General features: G+C 41.2%; 1 protein-coding gene across 4 annotated transcripts in view; it reads left to right on the top strand.

Annotated features, from left to right (window-relative positions):
• ltbp3 (latent transforming growth factor beta binding protein 3) overlaps positions 1-21,871 on the top strand; it is a 34,568-nt gene that overhangs the window by 3,347 nt on the left and 9,350 nt on the right. For 3 of the 4 annotated variants that reach the window (XM_022762391.1, XM_022762388.1, XM_022762390.1), the window contains exons 2-18: positions 12,960-13,238; positions 13,337-13,500; positions 13,599-13,704; positions 15,759-15,845; positions 16,050-16,166; positions 16,315-16,470; positions 16,672-16,764; positions 16,859-16,872; positions 16,961-17,027; positions 17,306-17,383; positions 18,255-18,383; positions 19,479-19,610; positions 19,700-19,828; positions 19,989-20,108; positions 20,921-21,043; positions 21,211-21,333; positions 21,535-21,654. In XM_022762391.1, the coding sequence (XP_022618112.1) occupies positions 12,960-13,238; positions 13,337-13,500; positions 13,599-13,704; positions 15,759-15,845; positions 16,050-16,166; positions 16,315-16,470; positions 16,672-16,764; positions 16,859-16,872; positions 16,961-17,027; positions 17,306-17,383; positions 18,255-18,383; positions 19,479-19,610; positions 19,700-19,828; positions 19,989-20,108; positions 20,921-21,043; positions 21,211-21,333; positions 21,535-21,654 (2,037 nt within the window). The remainder of the gene's footprint in view (positions 1-12,959; positions 13,239-13,336; positions 13,501-13,598; positions 13,705-15,758; positions 15,846-16,049; positions 16,167-16,314; positions 16,471-16,671; positions 16,765-16,858; positions 16,873-16,960; positions 17,028-17,305; positions 17,384-18,254; positions 18,384-19,478; positions 19,611-19,699; positions 19,829-19,988; positions 20,109-20,920; positions 21,044-21,210; positions 21,334-21,534; positions 21,655-21,871) is intronic. The other variant, XM_022762389.1, reaches the window with a different exon arrangement.

Below are 21,871 nucleotides of genomic sequence, written 5' to 3' on the forward strand. Positions count from 1 at the left end.
GCCGAAGTGCAGAAGTACCTTTCAGTATGTATGTTTCAATATGCACAAAGATTTTCCCAGTCAGTAAAATAATTGTCTGAATTTTTGGCTGGTGTGGACAGACCGAGAAAAAGTCAGGTTTTAGTGGTGATGTGGATCTGGGATTTCCGCCAACAGATGAAGATTATTTTAATGGCCATAACTTTGTAAGTAATAGAGAGAAAGTTTTTTTTTTTTTGTAAGTGATATTTTGCCTTTATTCTGACAGCAACAATGAGAGAGAGAGACAGGAAAGTCAGGGAGAGAGAGAGAAAAAGAGAGAGAGAGAAGGGATGACATGCAGCAGAGGGCCACGGGTTGGGACTCAAACCTGAGCCTCTGGGGTCACGATTACGCGTTCATGGTGCACGCTTTACCAGGTGAGCCCCCAGAGAGAACGTTTTTGAAAATGATTTTTTAACCTTCAGTGGGCAGGTTGAAATGATCAAGTGACTAAAACAAACAACTAACCCTCAAACTGGTAACATTGCAGTTACGTAGTTGACGTCAGCTCCACTGAAATACTCAGAAAACATATTTTAAATCGTAAAATTCAGGGAAATGACTGATAATCCCAGTGTTGAACAGCTGGAGAACAAACTGGTGAGCATGTCAGTGTTTGTGCTTCCAAGGAGTTGTTTGACATTGTTTAATTTTCTGACCAGCAGTCTGAAACACAAAGCAGAGAACAGCCAGATTTATTGGGTTGAACCAGCAAATGTTTGATAGTTTGAGCCATGCCAGTAGCATGGTCCATGACTCTGGTCCAAACCAAAATATCTCAACAATTACTGGATGGATTGCCATGAAATTTGGTACAGACACGGATTTCCTCATGTGGGGACATTTTCTACTAAAGATAGCAGCCTGGAAGAAGTGAGAGTGAGCCATAACAGTGCATTTGTGAGTTGAAAAACCAAAATAACCAGCTAAAAGACATGAATACACGCCATGCACGTCATGATGAGCAACACCTTCCACATTACATAAATATTTGATTTTTTCTTAATATAAACATATTGATTAAAGCTTTGGATATTTGCTCTGTAAATTTTTAGCAGATTTATTTGCACAGACACATGCTTTTTTATTGAAAAAAAAAGTTTACTCATAAACAATCATCTAAATTTCAATCAAATCATAAATGTATATTATGACCTGTTTGATCTATGCCGTCCCAGAGACAAACAGACGACTCCCCAGATGTTCAGCAGAGCAGATCCTCTCAGTTTTCTGTACATGAGGACAAACCACTTGGACGACAGCTTTGTACTTATATCCTATTCGAAAGAGCTTCTACTGAGCTGTAGCTCTGCACTCATTGTCAGACAGACAGTCAATGATTACAGAATATCTGTTATGGTTAAGAAAGTAGCAGTTAGACTCAGCACTGGTCTATTTAATGTACAGTGTCCACAATACATCACAGCAACCTATCTGCATAATCATTATCTTACACATGTTCTTTGAGCTGTAGCATACACTACAATTCATACTTCATACACCACATACTTATCAGATTAAGAAACTTTATATTTAACAGCTGAAACACTTACTTGACATATTTAAATCTGCGTAACACAAACTCCGCTGCAGATAAGGTAAAATGTGCCAGATATGCTCTGGTCACATGTTTCCTGGGAATCCACATGTCATTGATAGATCTAAAGTGCATTCAGAAAGTATTCAGGGTCAATGTCCCGTTGGAAGACGAGCCTTCAGTCCGGTGTGAGGTCCTGAGCGCTCTGGACCGGGTTTGCATTAAGGATGTCTCTGTACTCTGTTTAGATTTTCCTCAACCCTGACAAGTCTCTCTGTCTCTGCCAATGAAAAACACCCCCACAGCATCCCTGTTGGGATGGTATGGGGCAGGTGATAAGCATGCCTGGTTTCCTCCAGATATGGCGCTTAGAACTGAGGCCAAACAGTTCAATCTTGGTTTCATCAGACCAGAGATACTTGTTTCTCACGGTCTGAGAATCCTGTAGGTGTTTTTTTTTTTTTTTTTTTAAGCAAACTCCAAGCAGCTTTCATATGTCTTTCGCTGGGGAGAGGGTTCTGTCTGGCCACTCTTCCCTCTATTACTCAGTTTGGCCGGGCGGCCAGGTCTAGGAAGAGTTCTCGTTGTTCCAAACTTCTTCCATTGAAGAATTATGGAGGCCTATGTGCTCTTGAGAACCTTCAATGCAGCATCATTTTTTGTAGCCTTCCCCAGATCTGTGGCTTGACACAGTCCTGCATCTGAGCTCTGCAGGCAGTTCCTTTCTCCTATGTTTATGTGATATTTCAGTCTTTCTTTCTGAAATTCTGTTTTTGTTTTTCTTTGTCTTTACACTTTCTATAACTAATGGATGTGATGCCTCTGATGAGACATTGTTGTTGTTTATGTCAGGAATAAAAGAACGAGTGCATCTTATTCTGTGTATTATATAGAAGAGTTGGGAGGAAGAGAAAGGAGGAAGAGGGGGATTGCATGTCATGGAAGCTGAATTTGTAAATTGCGAAATTGTAAAAATCTTGAATTAACTTTTGCATGTTTCTCCGATTGCATGTCCTCTTGAACTTGGACCTGTTTACAGATGAAGACTGCCTTGTAATTATCTCCGTGTGTTTGGCTGACAAGATATCAGCCAGCTAGTTTTTTTTTTTTAAATCTTCAGGACTTGAAAGTTGGCCGTAAAAATGGTAGGATAGGGAGATGAAGACAAAGTGAGATGCCTTTTCGCTCCTTGGAGACCGGGTGTCTTTGTATGTGTGTGTGCATCTTTCTCACAAAGGAAAGGAAAGGAAGTTATATTTTCAGTACTCTGCAAAGATATTCTTTGAAAATGAAGCGGTTACTTAAAAATAATATCTTCAAGAATACATTGATTACTCTGACTGTATTGCAAGTATGTTTTATTTCCAATTAAAATGAACACAAGTCTAGTTTTTCTTTGCTGTTGCTAGCACAGAGGTATCCCATCTATCAGCCGTAGTGACAGCTGCTTGGCTCCCAGACAGTCCAATGAGCCTTATCTGTGTCCTGCAACTTCACAGCATCTCATCTTTAACAGGCCTCCCGACGTCCCGGCTGCTCTAGATTCTCGTCTTTTTCTGGAATAACTAAAAGCACAGGGAAGTGGTCTTATCATATCCCAGTCTAGGCTTGTCTCACCTAAAATGGGCATCATGAAAAGTGGATATGGCTATTTCAGGAGTTCCCATGTGGTTCTGTATTTAGAGTAAAGTGACAGTAGTAGCCCTGTGGTTTGTTTTGGTTTTCCCTTGGCACGGGTCAGAGGTCCATGGGAGCCTGAAAATGAAGACAAGTCAGTCAAATACTGTAGATGGAGCTGGTTCTGCTTTCTCTCTGTTTAGGAGATGAGTTTATTTTACCTTTCAAAACCCTCTGCTCTTACCCACACACTCTTCTTTCTCTTGTGCCAAGCTTTGGAGAAGGCGGTCTAACACGGGCAACCAAAAACCTGCAGCACTCCGGATTTTTGCCACAGGTTGGACTGAGCTCAGAGGCGAAGTCGGGCAGGGCTCCTGTGCTCACACCCTCTCAAACACAAACATTCACGCTTGGGGAAGCTCATGCACATTCATGTACAGCTTATTTATTGTGAAAGCTACGTACGTTTGATGATATGTGCATCGTGTGTGTCTGCAGGCTGATCTTCAACTCCCTATCAAGGATGTGTTTTTATATTTTTGGATGCACATTCTGTCACCTCTCCCTGTCTATTTATGCGTGCTGGGGAAATAATACATGAGGTTATTCGGGGTCTGCCATTTTCATTAACCTTTTACCACTGTTTTGCAAGTGGGACACTGTTAGTATGTAGAGCTTTGACGGATGAAATTGTGTAAGAATATATATGTGTTTGTATTAATAGATTAGATGTTAAAAAAGAGCAGCCAGTCATTTGCAATTCACAGCTGGGTCAAAATACAACACAGTGTCTCCCTGTACCTTCAAAGCAGTCAGTCAGTCCAACAATATGATAGAGATATGAAAACGTTATGTTTAAATCTATCTCAACGGTTCAAAACTGTGCTTTTTTTTTTTTTAATTTAGCAACCACTCCCATAGAAAGGATGTTTGTTTAAAGGGTTAAAGCCACAGTAATTTTTCTCTGTATTTACATTTGTCAAGATTGCACCACATTTCTCATTCAGAGCGAAAATCCACATGATCCCATGATGAGCCTCCCATCAAATCAGTCTCCTGCATGTCATTACTTTCTGTGGGAAAAAAAAAAAGGCAATTTGGCTGTGCAGGTTACAAAAGGCATCACAGTAAATTAAGTTTAGAAAACAAAGCAGCAATTAGAGGTGTCTTTTCTTTTCTTTTTTTTTTTGAACCTCACAAGGGGACAGTGTGTATATTTGCATGCATGTGTGTACCTAAGTGTGTTTGGTGCTCAAGAGTAGTGTACTGAATCCAGCTCAAACAAACAGCCTTCTTTGCCATCTTTAACACTCTCCTCCCATTTGCTTAGCGAGGGGGAGAAACGGAGCAGTTATTTAAAGCTGCTCAGAGGAATGCGAGCGCAAGGGACTGCACCCACACCACGCAGGACCCTGTAGCTGTAGTGATTAGCCAGGGTAAACAGAATAACACGGCCTCTGCCAGCGCTGCCTGCTGCCGTGGCCTGAGAGTGTGCAGTTTGCAGACATTACCTGTTACGCTCTCCGGTGGTGAGTGCTGAGTATCCCGCAGGGCAGGTATCTGACATAATCTCAGCAGAGCACTGTCAGCACTCCTCTACCTGCCTGCTCTCCAGGTCCTATAGCCGTACTTTTAGACTGTCATTATATGACATCATTCACATTTACGCCAAGATCCTGTCTGACTCTCTGGCTCTCCTTCCACAAACATCTCTGCCAGAGGGGTGTGACAAGGTAACATTGGATATGTGCCCACCCAAGAACTATTGAAACCACACCACATATTTCCATGACATGTAAAAATCACATTGTGCAAGGCAGCGTTTGATTTAGATTTGGATAATTGCAAACCTCCTTACTAAGATCCGTCCTGATCTGCCTGACAATGGCTGCTCCAGTTTCTCTGGAAGAGTCTGCTCGTCATCATCGTCCAGTTTCTGTAAGGTTAACAAACCGTTGTTTTAGGCTGACTGCGAGAGGTAATGAATGCCTTTGGTGACAGTGGACGAAGGGCAGCACTATTGTTTGGATAGCTGAGGCCGAGGCCGCTCAGTTTTGGGGGGTTGATGGAGCACAGAGTTCTGCATTGGGGGGGTGGGTGGGCTCGTCATCATCGTCCAGTTTCTGTAAGGTTAACAAACCGTTGTTTTAGGCTGACTGCGAGAGGTAATGAATGCCTTTGGTGACAGTGGACGAAGGGCAGCACTATTGTTTGGATAGCTGAGGCCGAGGCCGCTCAGTTTTGGGGGGTTGATGGAGCACAGAGTTCTGCATTGGGGGGGTGGGGGGTTGTGTACGCAGGTTTGTGTTTTCAAAAGGCAGTGATTATGTCATTTACTCCCAACGTCTGGCTCAGCTGCAGGAGTCTAACCCATTTCGTACGTCGCTCTTTCTCACTTCGTGTGGTATGTGGTATCGCAGTGCCAGTTGATGGTAGGCGTATTTGGGGATGTGGTTTTCTGCTTTGGACCTGATGGTAAAGTGAGGCACGTCATACAATGATAGCCATTCCCCTATTCTCTTTTTAAACAGTGGCTCTAGTGGCATGTGTTTACAGTTTATGGGGCCCAGCGTTGTTTAGTCACGGTTCTCTCAGGTCATGAAAGATGGTATTGGATAGTAGTAAAACACTATATCAAGAATACTCATGGAACTACTTTTTAAACCTAGTAAACTTTTGACAATAACATTCAATCAAATGACTGTGTGATGTGAGAGGGCCACTCATAGTGCTGAACTCACTGAGAATGAACACCCGACTCTGTGCCACTCTGCAGCTTTGAGCTGCTTTTCACTCATTGTTTTGGTTTCCCAGCTTGGACGATGGCCATATGGTTGAGCCTCACTGCTCCAATGCCCTCCCCTCATATAACAGTTATCCAGTTTAGATTTTACAGTGGCTCATGTTTGGGGACTATTTTTTGTCCAGATGCAGTGACTTTCTGTAGTATCCACTGGTTGCCCTGACAACCTCATGGTGACAAAAGATATATGATATGATGATGATGACTGGTGAAGCGAGAATGTTTGAGTAAATATGTTTGGAAGTTTTATAACAAAATATGCTCGGCTCTAAATTTAATCTGATGTAATCTGTGATCAATTCTTCCACTGAAACTCCAGTGGGATATAGTGTAGAGTTCAGTAATGAGGTGTTGTGTGTTGCAAGTCTGAATCTGCATCATGTATCACTGTTGTAGTATAACAACTAGGAAACTCCACTAGTGCAAACATGACTCAGGGTGGTATCACGATGCATATTCCTGTATCTGTATCAGCCAACAAGACCGTGGAAATGATCACATATTGACCAGAAAGTGTTATGGAATCCATTTTTTATATCTTTGTGGGGTTCGCCTCAGACCGGGACTGAATCATAGTGAAAGTGACTCAGTGAGCATCATCGCTGATTTCGGTGTCTGAATCTTGCAGTCTGGGTAAATTTCTATTTTTCGCCAGAACATGAGTGTGTTCAACGAACAGGATGGATCAGACCACTGTATCGTCTGCATGGTGAGAGATGATGTCTGCTGTAGCTTTCAGTTCAGTGAGCTGAGGAGCTTTTCGACTGTGGTTTGTGGGGCTGTAATTTGTTGTTTTTGTGCTGGGAGGGTGCGGCTGCGGCTGAAAGGACGCCGTGGAGGGAGGGGGCTGACGATGCGTCATCTCCAGACAGACAGGAGTGAGTGGGTGGGTGGTCACAGGCCACTGAGAGGGCAACTCTTTCTTTCTTTCTTTCTTTCTTTCTTTCTTTCTTTCTTTCTTTCTTTCTTTCTTTTTCTTTCTTTCTTTCTTTCTTTAGTTGTTTCTTTGTTTCTTTCTTTTCTTTCTTTAGTTGTTTCTTTCTTTCTTTCTTTCTTTCTTTCTTTCTTTCTTTCTTTCTTTCTTTCTTTCTTTTTCACATGCCTGTGCAAAGACATTTTTCTGTTCAGCTTGCAAAAAAAAAGGACAGACTAGTATAATTTTCCCACTGCCAGTTATTACCTGTAATTTGCTAAAAATATGAAACATGGTGTCTTTTTTAAGTATGTCCTGTCAGTTACACTAGATGTGCTTATTTAGCAGTTGGGGAATGTGCTGTAAGGAAAAAAAAAGTGTCTGGGAATCACAGTAATCCCACTGTAACGTCACACTTTCTATTCTCTGGATTTTACATCTCTCCTCTCTGCCTCTTTCTTCTTTATTTCCTCACTTTCCCAGATATACGATCTCTTCCCTCTAACATCTCACGCTGTGAGGAGATCTGTCTTTCTCCTCTTTGGGTGAATCATGACATGATGAAGAAGGAGCTCTCACTCATATGTCACATACGAGAAGAGCTTGAAGACAAAGACTTTCTTCCCTTTCTTTCTGTCTCTTCAGTCAGTTCACTTCACTCTTCTAGTCGGAGTGAGCTCTGCATTGGAAAATTATACGCTTCCAGACCGTCTTGGAACGTACCTGCAAGCTGACGTTCAATATTAAATTAGGTTTCAAAGGCATGACAGCAAAGAATACAGTCAACTTTGAAGGTTTTCTTAGCTTAACCGAGGCCATATATGGTAAAATGTGGCTATATATTAATAGGAACACAGTGTGTCTTCATTCAAATTGTTATAAAGTGATTGAATCACTACTTAATGCCACAGATGAGAGATGAGTAGTCTTTGAATGGGATCCTACAAAGTTCTTAACTTCCTCCATTTTCTTTGACAGGGCCACGTGGAAAATGAAGTTTATGATACCATAACTGCTTCACATGGACAGGTCGCACCACCCCCACCACCATTCAGCCAGTCTGCCCTGTTCATGCCTCGCATTCATTCAGACCACCAAATTACTCTTAGGTGCATTTGATTTTTAATAACACACCACCTCTAGTCTCAGGAATGTGTTAGATCCATAAAGGCAAAGGTGTGGTAGAAAGCAGAGGGCTGGCTGTCTCTGAGACGCTACGCTAACTGATGAGGAGAGTCAATGAGCGATTTCGGATCGTAAATTCTGCTAATGAACTCTGAGGTGCTGATTTAAAGGGAAAGTCCACTGGAAAATAAAATCGTTGTTATGATCTCAACTTTAAAGCTTTGTGCTCTTTTCAGTATGTAATGTGGTTCAGTCACCTAACCACAGCAGCTCTCCAGGAGACACTGCAACCTCCAGTTAATAACTCTCTCACACACACTCACACACACACACACCCATTCACATACAAGATCTGCAGAAATCATTAGCCCATGCATTGCCAGTATGGCTTCAGTTCCTTCAACTGAAGGAGGTAGATGTGAAGGAGGAGTCACTGTATGTTATTACAGCATGCAAATTATTCAGCCCTCCTGGAGCTCAGAAGAGAAACAGAACAAACAGAAATGAGATAGCTCATTTAAACAGAATCCAATAATCAGGCATGAAGTGCAGTATTACCACGTGTTGTTCAGAGCTTCAGTTTGATGCTGTTTGGATCTGGGATGAACCCAGAAACCCTCCCTGTATAAGGATGAATTTAACCTCCTGCAGTGTTACCATGAGTGCAGTTAAAATGTGTTTTTTAGTCTTAATTCTACTGTAAAAAAATAAAAAGGGCAGTTAGGTTTGGAATATTGTAGCATTTTTCCACATAGTCAGAGACTAATGGATGTTGTGTGCAGTTTGAAAGTATGCTGAACACACACATCAAGACAAAGCAAGACACAGCCTTTAGTTTGATTTTTGTTATCTCGGATCTTTTCTTTCACTTCCTGTGTTAAGTGTTTCTGAGTATCTCGAAAAGCACTCTATAAATAAGATGTGTTTTGTTAAAATGTATTATTATTGCATTTTTCCATTAAAAGTAAACTCATGTTTTAGATTAAAATGCATATGCAAACAAGTAACATTTAGAGAAGAATATAATGAATAAAATTCAAGAAAGTCCAACAGTAATAAAAGAAAAAGACGAAAAGAATTAGACCATCTACAATAACATGGTTCGTTTCCATAATAAATATACATCAAAACATCCCATTAACTGTGGAAGTCTACGGTTTCTCCTGATGTTGATCTGTACTCATTTGACTGTTTATAATGAAATTAGAGAGTTTATAAATAATGTTACATAACTTATAAAAGGCTAACATCTAACAGACATTCGACAAGTTGTATTTCCCAGCACTTTCCTGGAAGTGCTCCTGATGCCAAAAACATGTTTGACATGTCAACAAAAACACAACACAAACATCTTTCCAACATAAAATTCCCCCCAAAACGGAGCCACCCTTCATATCAAAACTGCATACTTCTCTTTTTTTTGTGACACAACAGTCATGAGTCAGCATATGAGATTATTATTCACCAAACTGAATGTCACAAACACTACATGAACCAGTAAGCAGTGTAGTAAAGGGAATGCAAACACTGACCTGATTAAGCAGATTTGGTGTGGACTCTGAGGTGACTCCCTCTCATCCATTTTGTTTGTTTTTCTCTTTTTTTTCCAAATTGATTTTATTGGTATTATTATTAAACTTTCATCAATATATTATGTATTAATATATACATATTTCTGTCTTTTTAATACATAATCAGTCATCTCTTAAGTACTTCTGTAATTGCTCTAACCTGTACGTGGTGCTATGTGGTCCACATTAAATACAACATCTTTCTAATGTCATTCTAACAGTGAGTGTTTCTGCTATCAGCTGCAGACTCAGTTTCTAGTGCCCTCATGACCTCACGTTACCGCACATAAAAGTGTGCTCCAGATGAGATATACAATTTAAGTGTGGTGAAAAGAGAGCACTATCGTCTCCTTTTCTCTTCTCCTGCCTTTGAATCCGTAGAGTAGCAGTACACTTAGTAGTGACAGCTCTAACTACAGTGATTTTTTTAAACAGAAATCACTCCTCTCTGAGTCTTTGAATAATTAATGTTAAGTTGTCATCATTTTAGTCTAGACAACGCCTGCAAAACTTCTTCATGGAAGCTCTTTGAAAAACTCTGTCAAGACTGTAGAGAGATGTGTGCTGACAGTGGCAGCTGTGTATTTGACTTTGTGTTGTATAGCATCACACTGGGCTTATCCTAACATCAAAAGGTTTCATTCACACGACCCCCACCCCTGTCCCCACCCAAGAAATAGAATCCGAAATGTGATGTAATATGTAATATGATTTCTCCCTCTGCCTTTGTGTTCATGAGTTTCATTAGTGTTGAACTGACCCTGACCGTGCGACATCAGAGCACCCGGTCTCACTCAGACACCTTCCCAGCCAGACGAGGCCACAGCCCAGACTTTCTCTACATCGTCTTTCCAGCCTCTGTGGGTTTAGATTGTGTAATCACATTTGGAAAGAGGTTCTTTTCCTGTCTCGCTGCATCTGCAGTCCCAATCTTCAACCCCCGCATCTCTCCCAGTTTCCTCTCATTCTAAATCCAGTACTGAGACAAAATCAGAACCATGGAAAATCTCTTATGTCAGAGAAAGTCGAACAAAGTTGAGTAGTCCTTCTTCAGTCTGCGCTGCTCGCCTACTATTTCCTGAGCCTTCCAGCTTGATTCCATATTTTGCCGCCTGCACCTAGTCCCATTTGGTTAATACCACGGTCACATGGTGTCCAATAGTGGAAAACGGCTTCTTCAGTATCCATCATGCTTCAGATTTAAACATTTTGTACCCCACTAGTTGGATCTTTTATTGAGGTCCTTTAATTTTCTGCCTGACTTTCACTATGTGAGGATGTCCCTGCTGTGTTGAAAGTGATCTAGTCTCCTAATTACGCCGCAGCCCAGACTCCCTGGCAGTCCTCACCTAATTACTTCCATGTGTGCACACTTGGCTCAGCAGCAGAAAGAGGCCTCCTGTCCTCTCCTCTCCTCTCATCTCCTCTGGATATTGTCTTTGGATATTTTCTATATCCAGCCTCCTTTCTGGGTTTTACTGTTGAGATGTGTTTATGTTTGTCTCAAAGTTCTCAATGGATCTCAAGTGGTCAACGTCATTGTTTTGGCGGCTCCAAATGGCAACAAAGAGTAACTGAAAAATGTGAACTTTAATAGTCATCATCAAATCACGATAGTAAACTGCACAGACTGCTTGTGTTTACTAGCCAGGGTGGTTTGTGACACATTATAGTGAAAAATACCAAATTTACCAGGAGGAAAAAAAAACCCATTGGTGTGCTTTCTCTCCTGTTTTGTTATTTGCAATTCAGTGCATAAAAACCAACACACACAATTGCACAAACAATAACTGATTATGTTTTTATGATACATGTTACTTTGGTGTAAACCATAGCACTGCATTTTAGTACTATGTGAAGATGCAGAGTTGATGTAGGAGAGATGATGGATGTAAAGAAAAACTGTAACAGCTGATGTTTAGCAAGATCATGGCACGAAAGAGGACGAAAGATGCCTACTCGTTACTAGTTAATATTGAAAAATGTCCATCGTAGTTTCCCAGAGCACAAAGTCGTATCTTCAAATAGCTTATTTTGTCTGACCAACAGTCCAAAAGGTGAAGATACCCCGTTTTCAGCACTATTACAGAAGAAAACGTCTGGATGTTCACATGAGAAGCAGGAACAAGGGAATTTTGGGCATTATGGGCATTTTTGCTTAAAGGAATATTGGATCATTTTGGAAAATGATGAGTGTTAGATAAGAAGATACGAGTACATATCATCTTTTTATCTGTCTTAAATATCAGGCCAGCACATGGTTATCTTAGCTTAGCACAAATACTGGAGACTCGGAAACAGCTAGCCTTGCTTTGTCAAATGGTAACAAAATCTGCCGAATTAACATGTTATACCTCTGTTTGTTTTAATCTATATAAAATGGTAATTCCACCACTTTAAAGACTCAGACCCAAGAAAATGTTGCAGATTAATAGCTCACTAACTGACTTCGTTTTAGCTTTAATCAGATATTTACTTATTAAAATAAAGTTCTTAATTTGTTTTTAAGATGTATGTAATGTAATTTAGGATCACAGCGTTTCAAGAGTTTGACTACTTTGATTAAATGAGAAAGATTTTTGTTGATAAATATGCCTATCCATGCTTCCAACATACAAGGAAAATGAGATATCAAAAATGTATCTTTGGGATATTGGCTTCCTAGTCCTGAATTTTCACTATTCATTAGCTGTCTTAGTACTGCTGCTGTTCGGTTTCAGTTTTCTCTCCAATCGCTCCCTGGATTCATGACTTACTTGCGGTTTTTCCTTTGCTCTCTCTCTCTCTCTCTCTTTCCTCTGATTGTTCTATTGTGGGAATTTCAAAACCAACTGGACTTAAAATAAACACAATGGGAGACCCAATAAAACTGCACTGAATACTGTATATGCCACAGACTTCTCTCCAGCCAGCAGCTTTCCCATAGATTTCAAGATCTTTCCCATATGTCAGAATGAAGCTGTTAAACACATCAGTGACATTACCTGCTTCTCTGCTCAGACACTGCTGCTGACTGGCTGCAGGGACCTGTTAGTCCGTCAAGCTGGTGTGACTTTTACAGTGGTACAGTTCACAGTGAATATTTTACGTGGTCCTGCTCATGCCACAAACTTTTGTGTCTGTCTGCCATATTAGTGTTATATAGAACTAAATCACCAGGCTGTTCACATGATCATATAAACCGCAGTCTGTCTCTGAGTAAATGAATCCAAAATCAGCTATTTTACTCTGTTATTATATTCTTGTGTTGCTCATGTTTGTAAGTTTTTCCTCTTCCTCTCCTCTGATGTGATTCTTAGCTATGAACTGTTGACCCGTGAGAGTCTCAGCCCAGTCTCTTTGTGACAACTCTCCTCCTGTCTCTCTCTACAGTTGTGTGTCCCCTGACGTGTATGAATGGAGGAGTATGCAGCTCGAGGAAGCACTGCCTCTGCCCGCCTGGCTTCACTGGTCGCCTCTGCCAGTTTCCACTCCAGCAGACACAGCAAGCACAGGCAGCGCGAGGCAACAAGCAGCCTGTCTACCCCGTATCTTTGAAGCCAGACGGCCAGAAACTAGTGGAGCAATCAGGCATAGGGCGTACCCAGTTGACGCAAACAACCTCAGTTTTCACCCTACCTTTGTCACAAGTAGGGCACCACTCATCTGAAGGTACCCAACATTTGTCTCAGCATCTCTCGGTTGGTTTTGAGTGATGGTGAAAATATATTTTGTGATACATTTCGTTCCTCTGATTTTTTCAATTTCAGTGCAGATTAACGTGCGTGTTCACCACACGCCGGACACCTCTGTAGTCATTCAGCCTCTCGACCAATCAGATGTCAAGCCTCCTCACAAGACAGGGCCGCGCCCGATCCCTCCACGACACAAACCAAAGGGGCGCTGCTTCCAGGAGACCACACCCAAACAAGCTGTGAGTTTAGTCACATTCTGCATTGGTTGACATTGAATGTGAAACCTTTTGGGGTTTTTTTTCACCCCTTAACATTTCTCTTTCTCATCTTGCTTCAGTGCAACAGCACCCCACTTCCTGTTTTGACCAATCAGGAGGATTGCTGCGGCAGTGTGGGAAATTCATGGGGACAAAACAAGTGCTATCAGTGCCCCAAACTACCAAGTGAGTTACAGTGTACTTCAAGAAATCGCCACTGCCTCAAAAGTTAATACTAATTCATTTTCGAGTAGCTCTAAATCCCGTTTCCAGCTTTGTAGATCTCAGTCTTTGTTTACTTGTATCTAGTGTTTTATATTCAAAAGTGAAAGTTCAACAAATTGTTTTCATGCTGTAACTTATTTAACCCATCTACTTCTTGTGGGTTCCTGGGAACAAATTATTGTTTATTGGGCCAAAAATGTCAAGCATCCCCAGCAATTTATACCTTCCACCTTATGAAATTATGGCCCTAGATTAAAACAATCACTTCGTACCTCTATAAAAATGTGTTTGAATGTGTACATGAAAGTTAGTGGTAAGGTGGGGTAGGGAGTGTGTCAAACGCTGGGTAGGGAAAAAACGGAAGAAATTACGGGAATTACACACAGACAGTGAGACAGAAAAAGAGAATGTGGAAAATAACCCTCTACTTAAGCATGTTCCTATGGGCCTGCCCAGTGCAGGACTGTCATCACATTGCTGAAGATTGAATTTCAAGAAAATGTTGGCTACTCACGTTTTTCCACTCTGCTATTATTCCGCCTCTCAGTTCTGACTCAGACAATGCACCCTTTGACATAAAACCTAATACTGTACGTCTGGTTAGTCTTTAGATAACTGGATTCCTGCCCAGAGTGCTGCCTGTTTTTGTTACATTCATATCCATTTAAAAGCTCCTCTTTTTTTTTTAATGAAAATGGCAAACGTAAGCTGTGCGCTTGCTCCTTTCTTTCATTGAACTCTCTAAATGTTTGTGTGAGTGCAGTCTTCCCACAGCTCTCTAATAAAACTGCCGTACACGTTTTGCTCCCTCATGGAAAATTGGACATTCTTCTGTGTTAGAGGTTCAAGGCTCCTTTAGGGGGAGAAAAATGCATTGGTATGAGTTAAAACCTCATGAAAGACTTTTTCAAACTATTCTGTGACAAGCTACTCTTCATCATAGGCCTCATGAAAAACTGTCAGTAGAAAAGAAGAAGTGTTAAAGGACTGGTTTGACATTTTGGGAAATGCACTTATTTGCTTTCCAGTGGAAAGTTGACTAAGCAAACAAGCTATAACGTGTAAATTAGGGAGCTTTAGAGGAGCTGGTAGGTGAACTTTCTCTGGTTTCCAGTTTTTATGCTAGGTTAAGCTAACCTCCAGCTGGCTGTAGACTTACATTGAACACACAGGGGTATAAATCTTGTCATCTAACTCCAGCAGCAAGCAAATAAATGTACTGTATTTCTCAAAATGTCAAACCATTGCCTGTCAGCGTTGGCTACAGTAGCTAATCACTCCCACACTGTTACAGCATCACTGCCAAACATATGGTGCTGCTTCTATAATGTGACAGTATGTAATAAAGCTGAGTGTGTTGTTTTTGGACTAATAATAATAAACATATTACACTTTACATTTGTGTTCCAGTAAAGATTAAAGAACAGAGAGACAGTGTGGTTTAGTCAGTTATAGCAGCATTTAATGCCATTTTCCTTTTTTCAGTCCTAATGCTAAGCTAAGCTAATCACCTCCTGGCTCCAGCTCCATACTTACAGCACAGTCATGCAGGTGATATCAATCATCTTTATCCAAGTCTCAGCAAGTGAATTACTGCATATCCCAAAATGTCAATCCATCCAGCCATAACTGAACCTAAACAGGCCTCATTAAGCTTAAAATGACATTTAAAGGCGTTAAAAGTTTTTATTTTTATATACCCCTCCTGAATGTTGACAATCAAAGGCAGGGAGAAAAACTCGCCATCATAGCCTCCTCCTGGGTGCATCCTATGGCCTCGCTGATCTTTCTCCAAGATTTCTGTGTTTGTTGTGTCTTTGTTGTCTCAAATCAGTGAATCTTAATAAGTGGGGAGTAGCGTTAATGTTCAAACTCTCTCCTCGACAACACTTCATGGTGTTTTATTCTGGTTTGTATCATCCGTCTGCGGCTCTTCTCTCGCCATAAACAGTATTTCACTCATGTTTTTGTTATACTATTCCCTCTGTGTTTTATCACATCTTCTCCTCCCTCAGATGCATCAGTCAAACAGACCATTGTGGAAGACTACGGCTCTACCTGTCCACAAGGCTATAAAAGATTCAACAGCACTCACTGTCAAGGTAACACAGCAGGATGTAGCTTATAACTAGAACACAATCAGAGCTAGAAGCTCAGTCTGAGGGTTGTTTTCTATCTTCTATCACTTTTTATGTAATTACTTATGTAATAAAGCTGCCTTATCACTCGCTTTCTAAATAGATATCATCCTTGATAATATATCAAAATAGCCTTTTCATTTTTACCCCCACCTCTCCACCTTGAAGATATCAACGAGTGCTCCATGCAAGGTGTCTGTCAGAACGGAGACTGTCTGAACACACTGGGCAGCTTCAAATGTTCTTGCAAGCCTGGTCTGGTGCTGGACAGAAATCGATGCGTTGGTGAGTAAGAGCCCTTTCTGGGTTTTCTCTCCTCTCTTCACAGAACATCCACTTGAATGACATTAAACATTTGTTTGAAAATGGGATTCCCATCTGTTCCGACAAGTTTGATAATTCCCAGATGAAACCCTTTTGTCTCCTCTGTCAGAGTCTCCAGCTGAGCAGGCCCAGTGCTTCCTGATAGCGTCCGAGGCCAGAGGCTGCGAGCACGCGCTGCCAACCCATCTCACCCAGGAGATGTGCTGCTGCACGGTGGGCAAAGCCTGGGGCCGAAACTGTGAAAGATGTCCTCAGGTGGGCACAGGTGAGTGGACGGGGACTGAGATGAGCAGTTACAGGCTGGGAAAATGCCCTAAGGATTTTCAGTTAATGAAATGTTCAGCAAAAACGAGCTGCAGTTCATTTTATGTGGGTCGTTATGTTGTCATGTTCTTCTGCATGTATTTTAACAAGGTGAAATAAAATAAGTTTAAAATCCTCCCCTTTTTCTCCATGTGGTGTTCAGTGGCCTTCAGTAAGATCTGCCCTGCTGGGAAAGGCTACTTTCTCCAGAACATTAGAGAGACCCACATCTTCTCCCACAAGCCTGACAAGGAGGGTGAGTCAAAAACTGAAACAACACATTTTTTCTGCTTGTCAGTCCTTAATGTCAATTCACAGTTGTAACACCCCTCTATGTCTTTTCCTTTCAGAGCCGAAACGGCCGGTAAGACGTTATTCCTGTTTTTAAATGCAATGACAAAATAGCTGGTTAATTTTAGTTGTTTTGAGATCTAATTAACTCTGTCAATCAGGAGAGACCAGCAGAGACAACGACCCCTGTGCAGGCTCCCACCAGCACCAGCAGTCCTCGTGTGCCTGGTAATATAACCAGTCAGATGTATACTCCACAACTCCAGTGATAGAGCATGTTGAAACGCAAGTGAAGATTTGTTTGCTACCGGTGCTTAATGTACTTCAGCTGTCACAGCGGGGGAGGGGGGAGTCTTTCTTGCTGCCAACTGCTACATGACTGATAGACAAGTGTACAGGAAAGTTCCACATGTGTGGTGAAGACAAAAATATCATGACTAAAGTTCAACATGTCATATTCCCTCCTAAAGTCTGTCCCCTTCATTTGTCTTCTGTTGGATCCACAGTTGCTAAACCCACCCCTCCGACAATCATCCGAATGACCCCAGGCAATGACCCCTTCGAAACACAGACAAAAGTCTTGCGTGAGTTTCCTGCAAACCTCAAACTGACTCAAACACCTATTCTGGTTCATGCTTCATGCGCCTCAAAACTGGAAATTTCCAGCTCTCCACATTCCCCAGTTAGAGGAGATAATTTGGTGAGCTTTGGGTCCATCTCTCATGAATGACATGTTGACTTTCTCCATGTAAAAGACTTAGTTTATGCACATAAGTTATTCTACACTGAGATAATCCATGTTTCTGGAAATGATAATAGAAATAGATTAGAAACAGAAATGAGCTCAGTTCAACAGTAAGCTGAATTTGCTCAGACGCATGCTTCTTTAATGGTTAACTGACGCTTTTGGAAACTTTGGATGTCGTGAACATTCAGCCATGAAGCATGAGCCAGTCTTATCGCCATGTTCACAGTGTTCCAGTGTTGCCATAACTACTTTAAGTGCTGGTATTTATAAGTAGGTTAAGTTGATACTCACTTCATTTCCATAAAATGAAAAAAAAAAAACTGTTAGTGATCACAAGCTGGTCTTTTTTTAGGAGTGGTTTTCTACCTCTACAGCTTTCTCAGTCTGATTTTGGTCTGTAACACCTGTCTTGTGCATTCATTTATGATTATTAAAAAGTACTCCTGAAGAGAGCCAATACAGCCTCTCTCTGTTTGTCTGACTGACACCTGTCACTGGCTTTCATGTGAAAAAGTCAGAGGTAATTTAAAAACTTGAATAGTGTGAACATGGTCAAAGATAGAGGAACATAGGCATAGCATGGATATTATCAGCTTTATATATATATATATAATATAATAATATAATTACATATATACATCTATGTATCTATATATGTGCATGTGTATATATATGATGCTGGTCCACTCTGTGTTCCCTCCTTGAAGCAGAGACAGATGAATGTAGGCTAAGCAGGAACATTTGTGGTCATGGAGAGTGTGAGAACAGCCTGAACGGCCACATCTGTCACTGTCACCCTGGCTACCATCTCAACCCGCAGAGGAACATCTGTGAGGGTAAGAGGCGATGGTAGAGACGGTGGTTAGAGGAGGTGCAGGGATGGGACGGTGATAAATACTGACAAGAAATTTCTCATGAAGTTTCTTATGCATGCGTATCCCCCAGTAAACACAAGCCACTCTGATTCCAGGAAACTTCTGTGTGTGTTTCACACAAACATTTCCTCTCATAGACAGATGTATAGTTACTTCGCTTAAATATATTATCTCTGGATCTTATCATTCTCAGTGTTGGTTGTTTCCTGAATCAAAATAGATGAAGGTTTACAGATGTTTCTCATCAGTTTCTAAGCTGTGTTTTATCTGAACCCAACCTCATCTGTGTCATGTTTGTGTTTTGACTGTTAAAGCAAGTTCACATGTTAAATTATAACTAAAAAGATAATTACAGCTTTTATTGGTCCGCACTATAAATATGATACACATGGAGGTCGGTTTATTCGTCATGAGGAGTGCTACTCAGCCCGGCAAAACAGTTGTCTTTTCTGGCTCTAAAGGGAGCTGTTCAAAGTTTGAGAAAATATTTTGGCTTAGAGACAAACTGAAGGCTTGGAGTTTGAAAGATGTGGACATTTCCCAGTCAGAGAGGCTCTAATGAAAGATTCTATCAAGTTGCATCATGGGAAATGTGGGATCCAGAGTTTTAAGAGCTTGACCCCATATCAGGATATCATGTCTTGTAATTTGTCTCTTTGAAGTCCCTCAATTTTATGCAATATTAACTAGCTGGGATGCCCCTTTCAAAAGTCCATCGAAAATGAATTTGATTTTGATTTAAAGATTTGCACATTTGAGACATGTTTTATTGATGGGTTTATTAAAATAAGATGTGAAAGTGGACAAGCTATAAAAAAACATTTCTGCTAAAGCCGTGAACCTCACTGCATCTGGTAGTAAGTAAGAGGTTGTTGATCTAATACATGACGCACAGGCTGTCGTTAAAGGAATGATGTTAAGTGATGACAAACACTTCCCGGAATCAGAGCACTGTGTCCTCTGAGCTCTATGACCCTTGTTTGTCTGTACTGTTCAACACTGCTTCCATTATATGTACTTATTGTACCTTTCTCACTCTTCCCTCCTCTTGTCCAGATGATAATGAGTGTGAGTCAGAGCCATGCGGCCACGGCAGAGGCCTTTGCGTCAATGTAGAAGGAAGCTACAAATGCCACTGTCGTCAGGGCTATAAACACATGGTGCAGCATGGGAGACTTAAGTGCGTGGGTAAGTCAGGTTGGGTGAATCCCAGGCTAAAATGTTTTTTTCTATAAGTTATCAGATCCTGTTTTGGCCTAATCCTTACTGTTTTGCAGATGTGAATGAGTGCTCTAAGCAAGACATCTGTGGTGTCGGAGGCCAGTGCGTGAACCTGCCCGGTTCCTATAAATGTGAATGTCACATCGGGTTTAGGAGCAAGTCACACCGTCATCCAGCATGTGAAGGTGCAAAGACACTGATTATTATGACATTATTACCACTGACAAAATGCTTATTATGTGTGTGCCACTATGATGCGCTTGCATCTGTGCTCTGCATGTGTGAATGTGGATACTTGTGGAGATCCAAACACAGGTATGTAAAATATATTCTCCTTCATTTCAGACATAAATGAGTGTTTGAGTCCCGACACCTGTCCCAATGAGCAGTGTGAGAACACACCTGGCTCCTATGAGTGTGTTCCTTGCTTGCCTGGTCACGAGGCCCGTGCCGGCACCTGCTATGGTGAGTGCAACCCTGCCGGGCAGAAGAATTCACCACTTGTTAACTTATTGTTTTCTGTCAGTGTGCTTCTGTGGCGCATGGCCAAATTATTATCGTGCTAAAAATTCAAATTCAAGAAAAAGGTCAACCTGCTCCTTCAGCAAAAGGAATTTATAGTTATGTCACTCACATTTGTGTTGTCTCGCTCTTAATGTGCTCACCTGGTAGAGTGCAAACCATGAAGGCTCAGTCCTTACTATAGCAGCCCAGGTTCGAGTCCAGCCCGAGGCCCTTTGCTGCATGTCATCCCCTCTCTCTCTTTCTCCCTGATTTTACTGTCTCTCTTTCACTGCAGCTATGATAAACGCATAAATGCCACGAAAATAACTTTAAAAATACACATCGATCACAGTGAGCAGTGATTCCTCCAGATCCACTCAGCAGCAGAGGCCTAAAAAACAGCAAATATGCTCAATAGTATAGTACATGATAATTTTATCAGTATTAGTCATAACGTCTTAAAAATATGCTTTTGCATCAGGACACTCAACTTGCATCAACTTGAGCGAGCTAACTTGTTTAATGTTAAATCAAAATAAATCTTACATATTATATTTGCACACAACTGAATAATTTGTCCTCCACTTCTTCAGGGTTTACGGACATTCTCACTTTGAGTTATAAATCATGTTTTAAAGCACTTTTTCAGGCCACAGGCCACTTTCAGTCCACATCATGGAAATTATGTAATGATTTCAATATAGTGAATCTGTACTTTAATGATAATGATGGTAATAATAGTGATGATTGATCCCTCCTCCATGTTTCACCAGACATTAATGAGTGTCAGAAGCCTGGCATCTGTCCTAACGGGCGCTGTGAGAACCTCCCTGGTACTTACCGCTGCCTGTGCAACGAGGGCTTCCTTCCATCTGCAGACAGCAAAGGGTGCAGTGGTAAGTAATGCTCACACAGCCTTTACATGACAGTACCTAGACTAAGCTGCTTATAACGCACTTGAGTGATGTGATGACTGAGTATTTAATGAGGAATCCTTAGTCATTAAAGAAGTGGTGTTTTTCAGATTCACACAGGTTGTGTTTTTCTTCTTTCTCCCAAACAGACATTGATGAGTGTGAGGATGTCAGGCTGTGTGCTTATGGGCTCTGCATCAATACAGAAGGCTCCTTCCAGTGTCAGTGCTACCCGGGATACCAGCGCACACAGGAAGGCAGCCACTGTGAAGGCATGAATTATTCAACAACCCAATATGCAATTGTCTAGCACCTTATTATTGCATATTAGTGTCACTTGATAGTCGGCATGTCAAAATAAAGTGCGACTGCATTCACTTTAGTTTTGTTCATTAGTTAATTTAAAAAAAAATCCAAGTCTACTCAACACATGTTTCACATTCCTATTTTGTTTTTTATTCCCTTCCCTTCAGATATCAACGAGTGTGAGAGGCCATCAAACTGTCAGAGAGGCCACTGTATCAACAGCATGGGCTCATACCACTGTGAGTGCCAGAAAGGCTACACGCTGGTTGGAGGCAGGAGATGCCAAGGTCAGTCTCTTCGAATCTTAAAAAGTCAGACCGATTATCAGAAAACAGGGCGCTGTGTGTCATTTTGCCAGTAACTAGGAACTAATGCATATATTTGTTGTGTTTACAGTATATTTATTTTTATCCTTAACTTTAAGCTTTCAACATCTTTACCTTTCATCCCTTATCTCTTTTGGGAGATGTTACTGTTAAAGACTTAGAAAATTAGGCACACATT

The sequence above is a fragment of the Seriola dumerili genome, unplaced genomic scaffold, assembly GCF_002260705.1.
Source record: "Seriola dumerili isolate Sdu_G_001 unplaced genomic scaffold, Sdu_1.0 BDQW01000449.1, whole genome shotgun sequence".
Taxonomy (NCBI): Eukaryota; Metazoa; Chordata; class Actinopteri; order Carangiformes; family Carangidae; genus Seriola; species Seriola dumerili.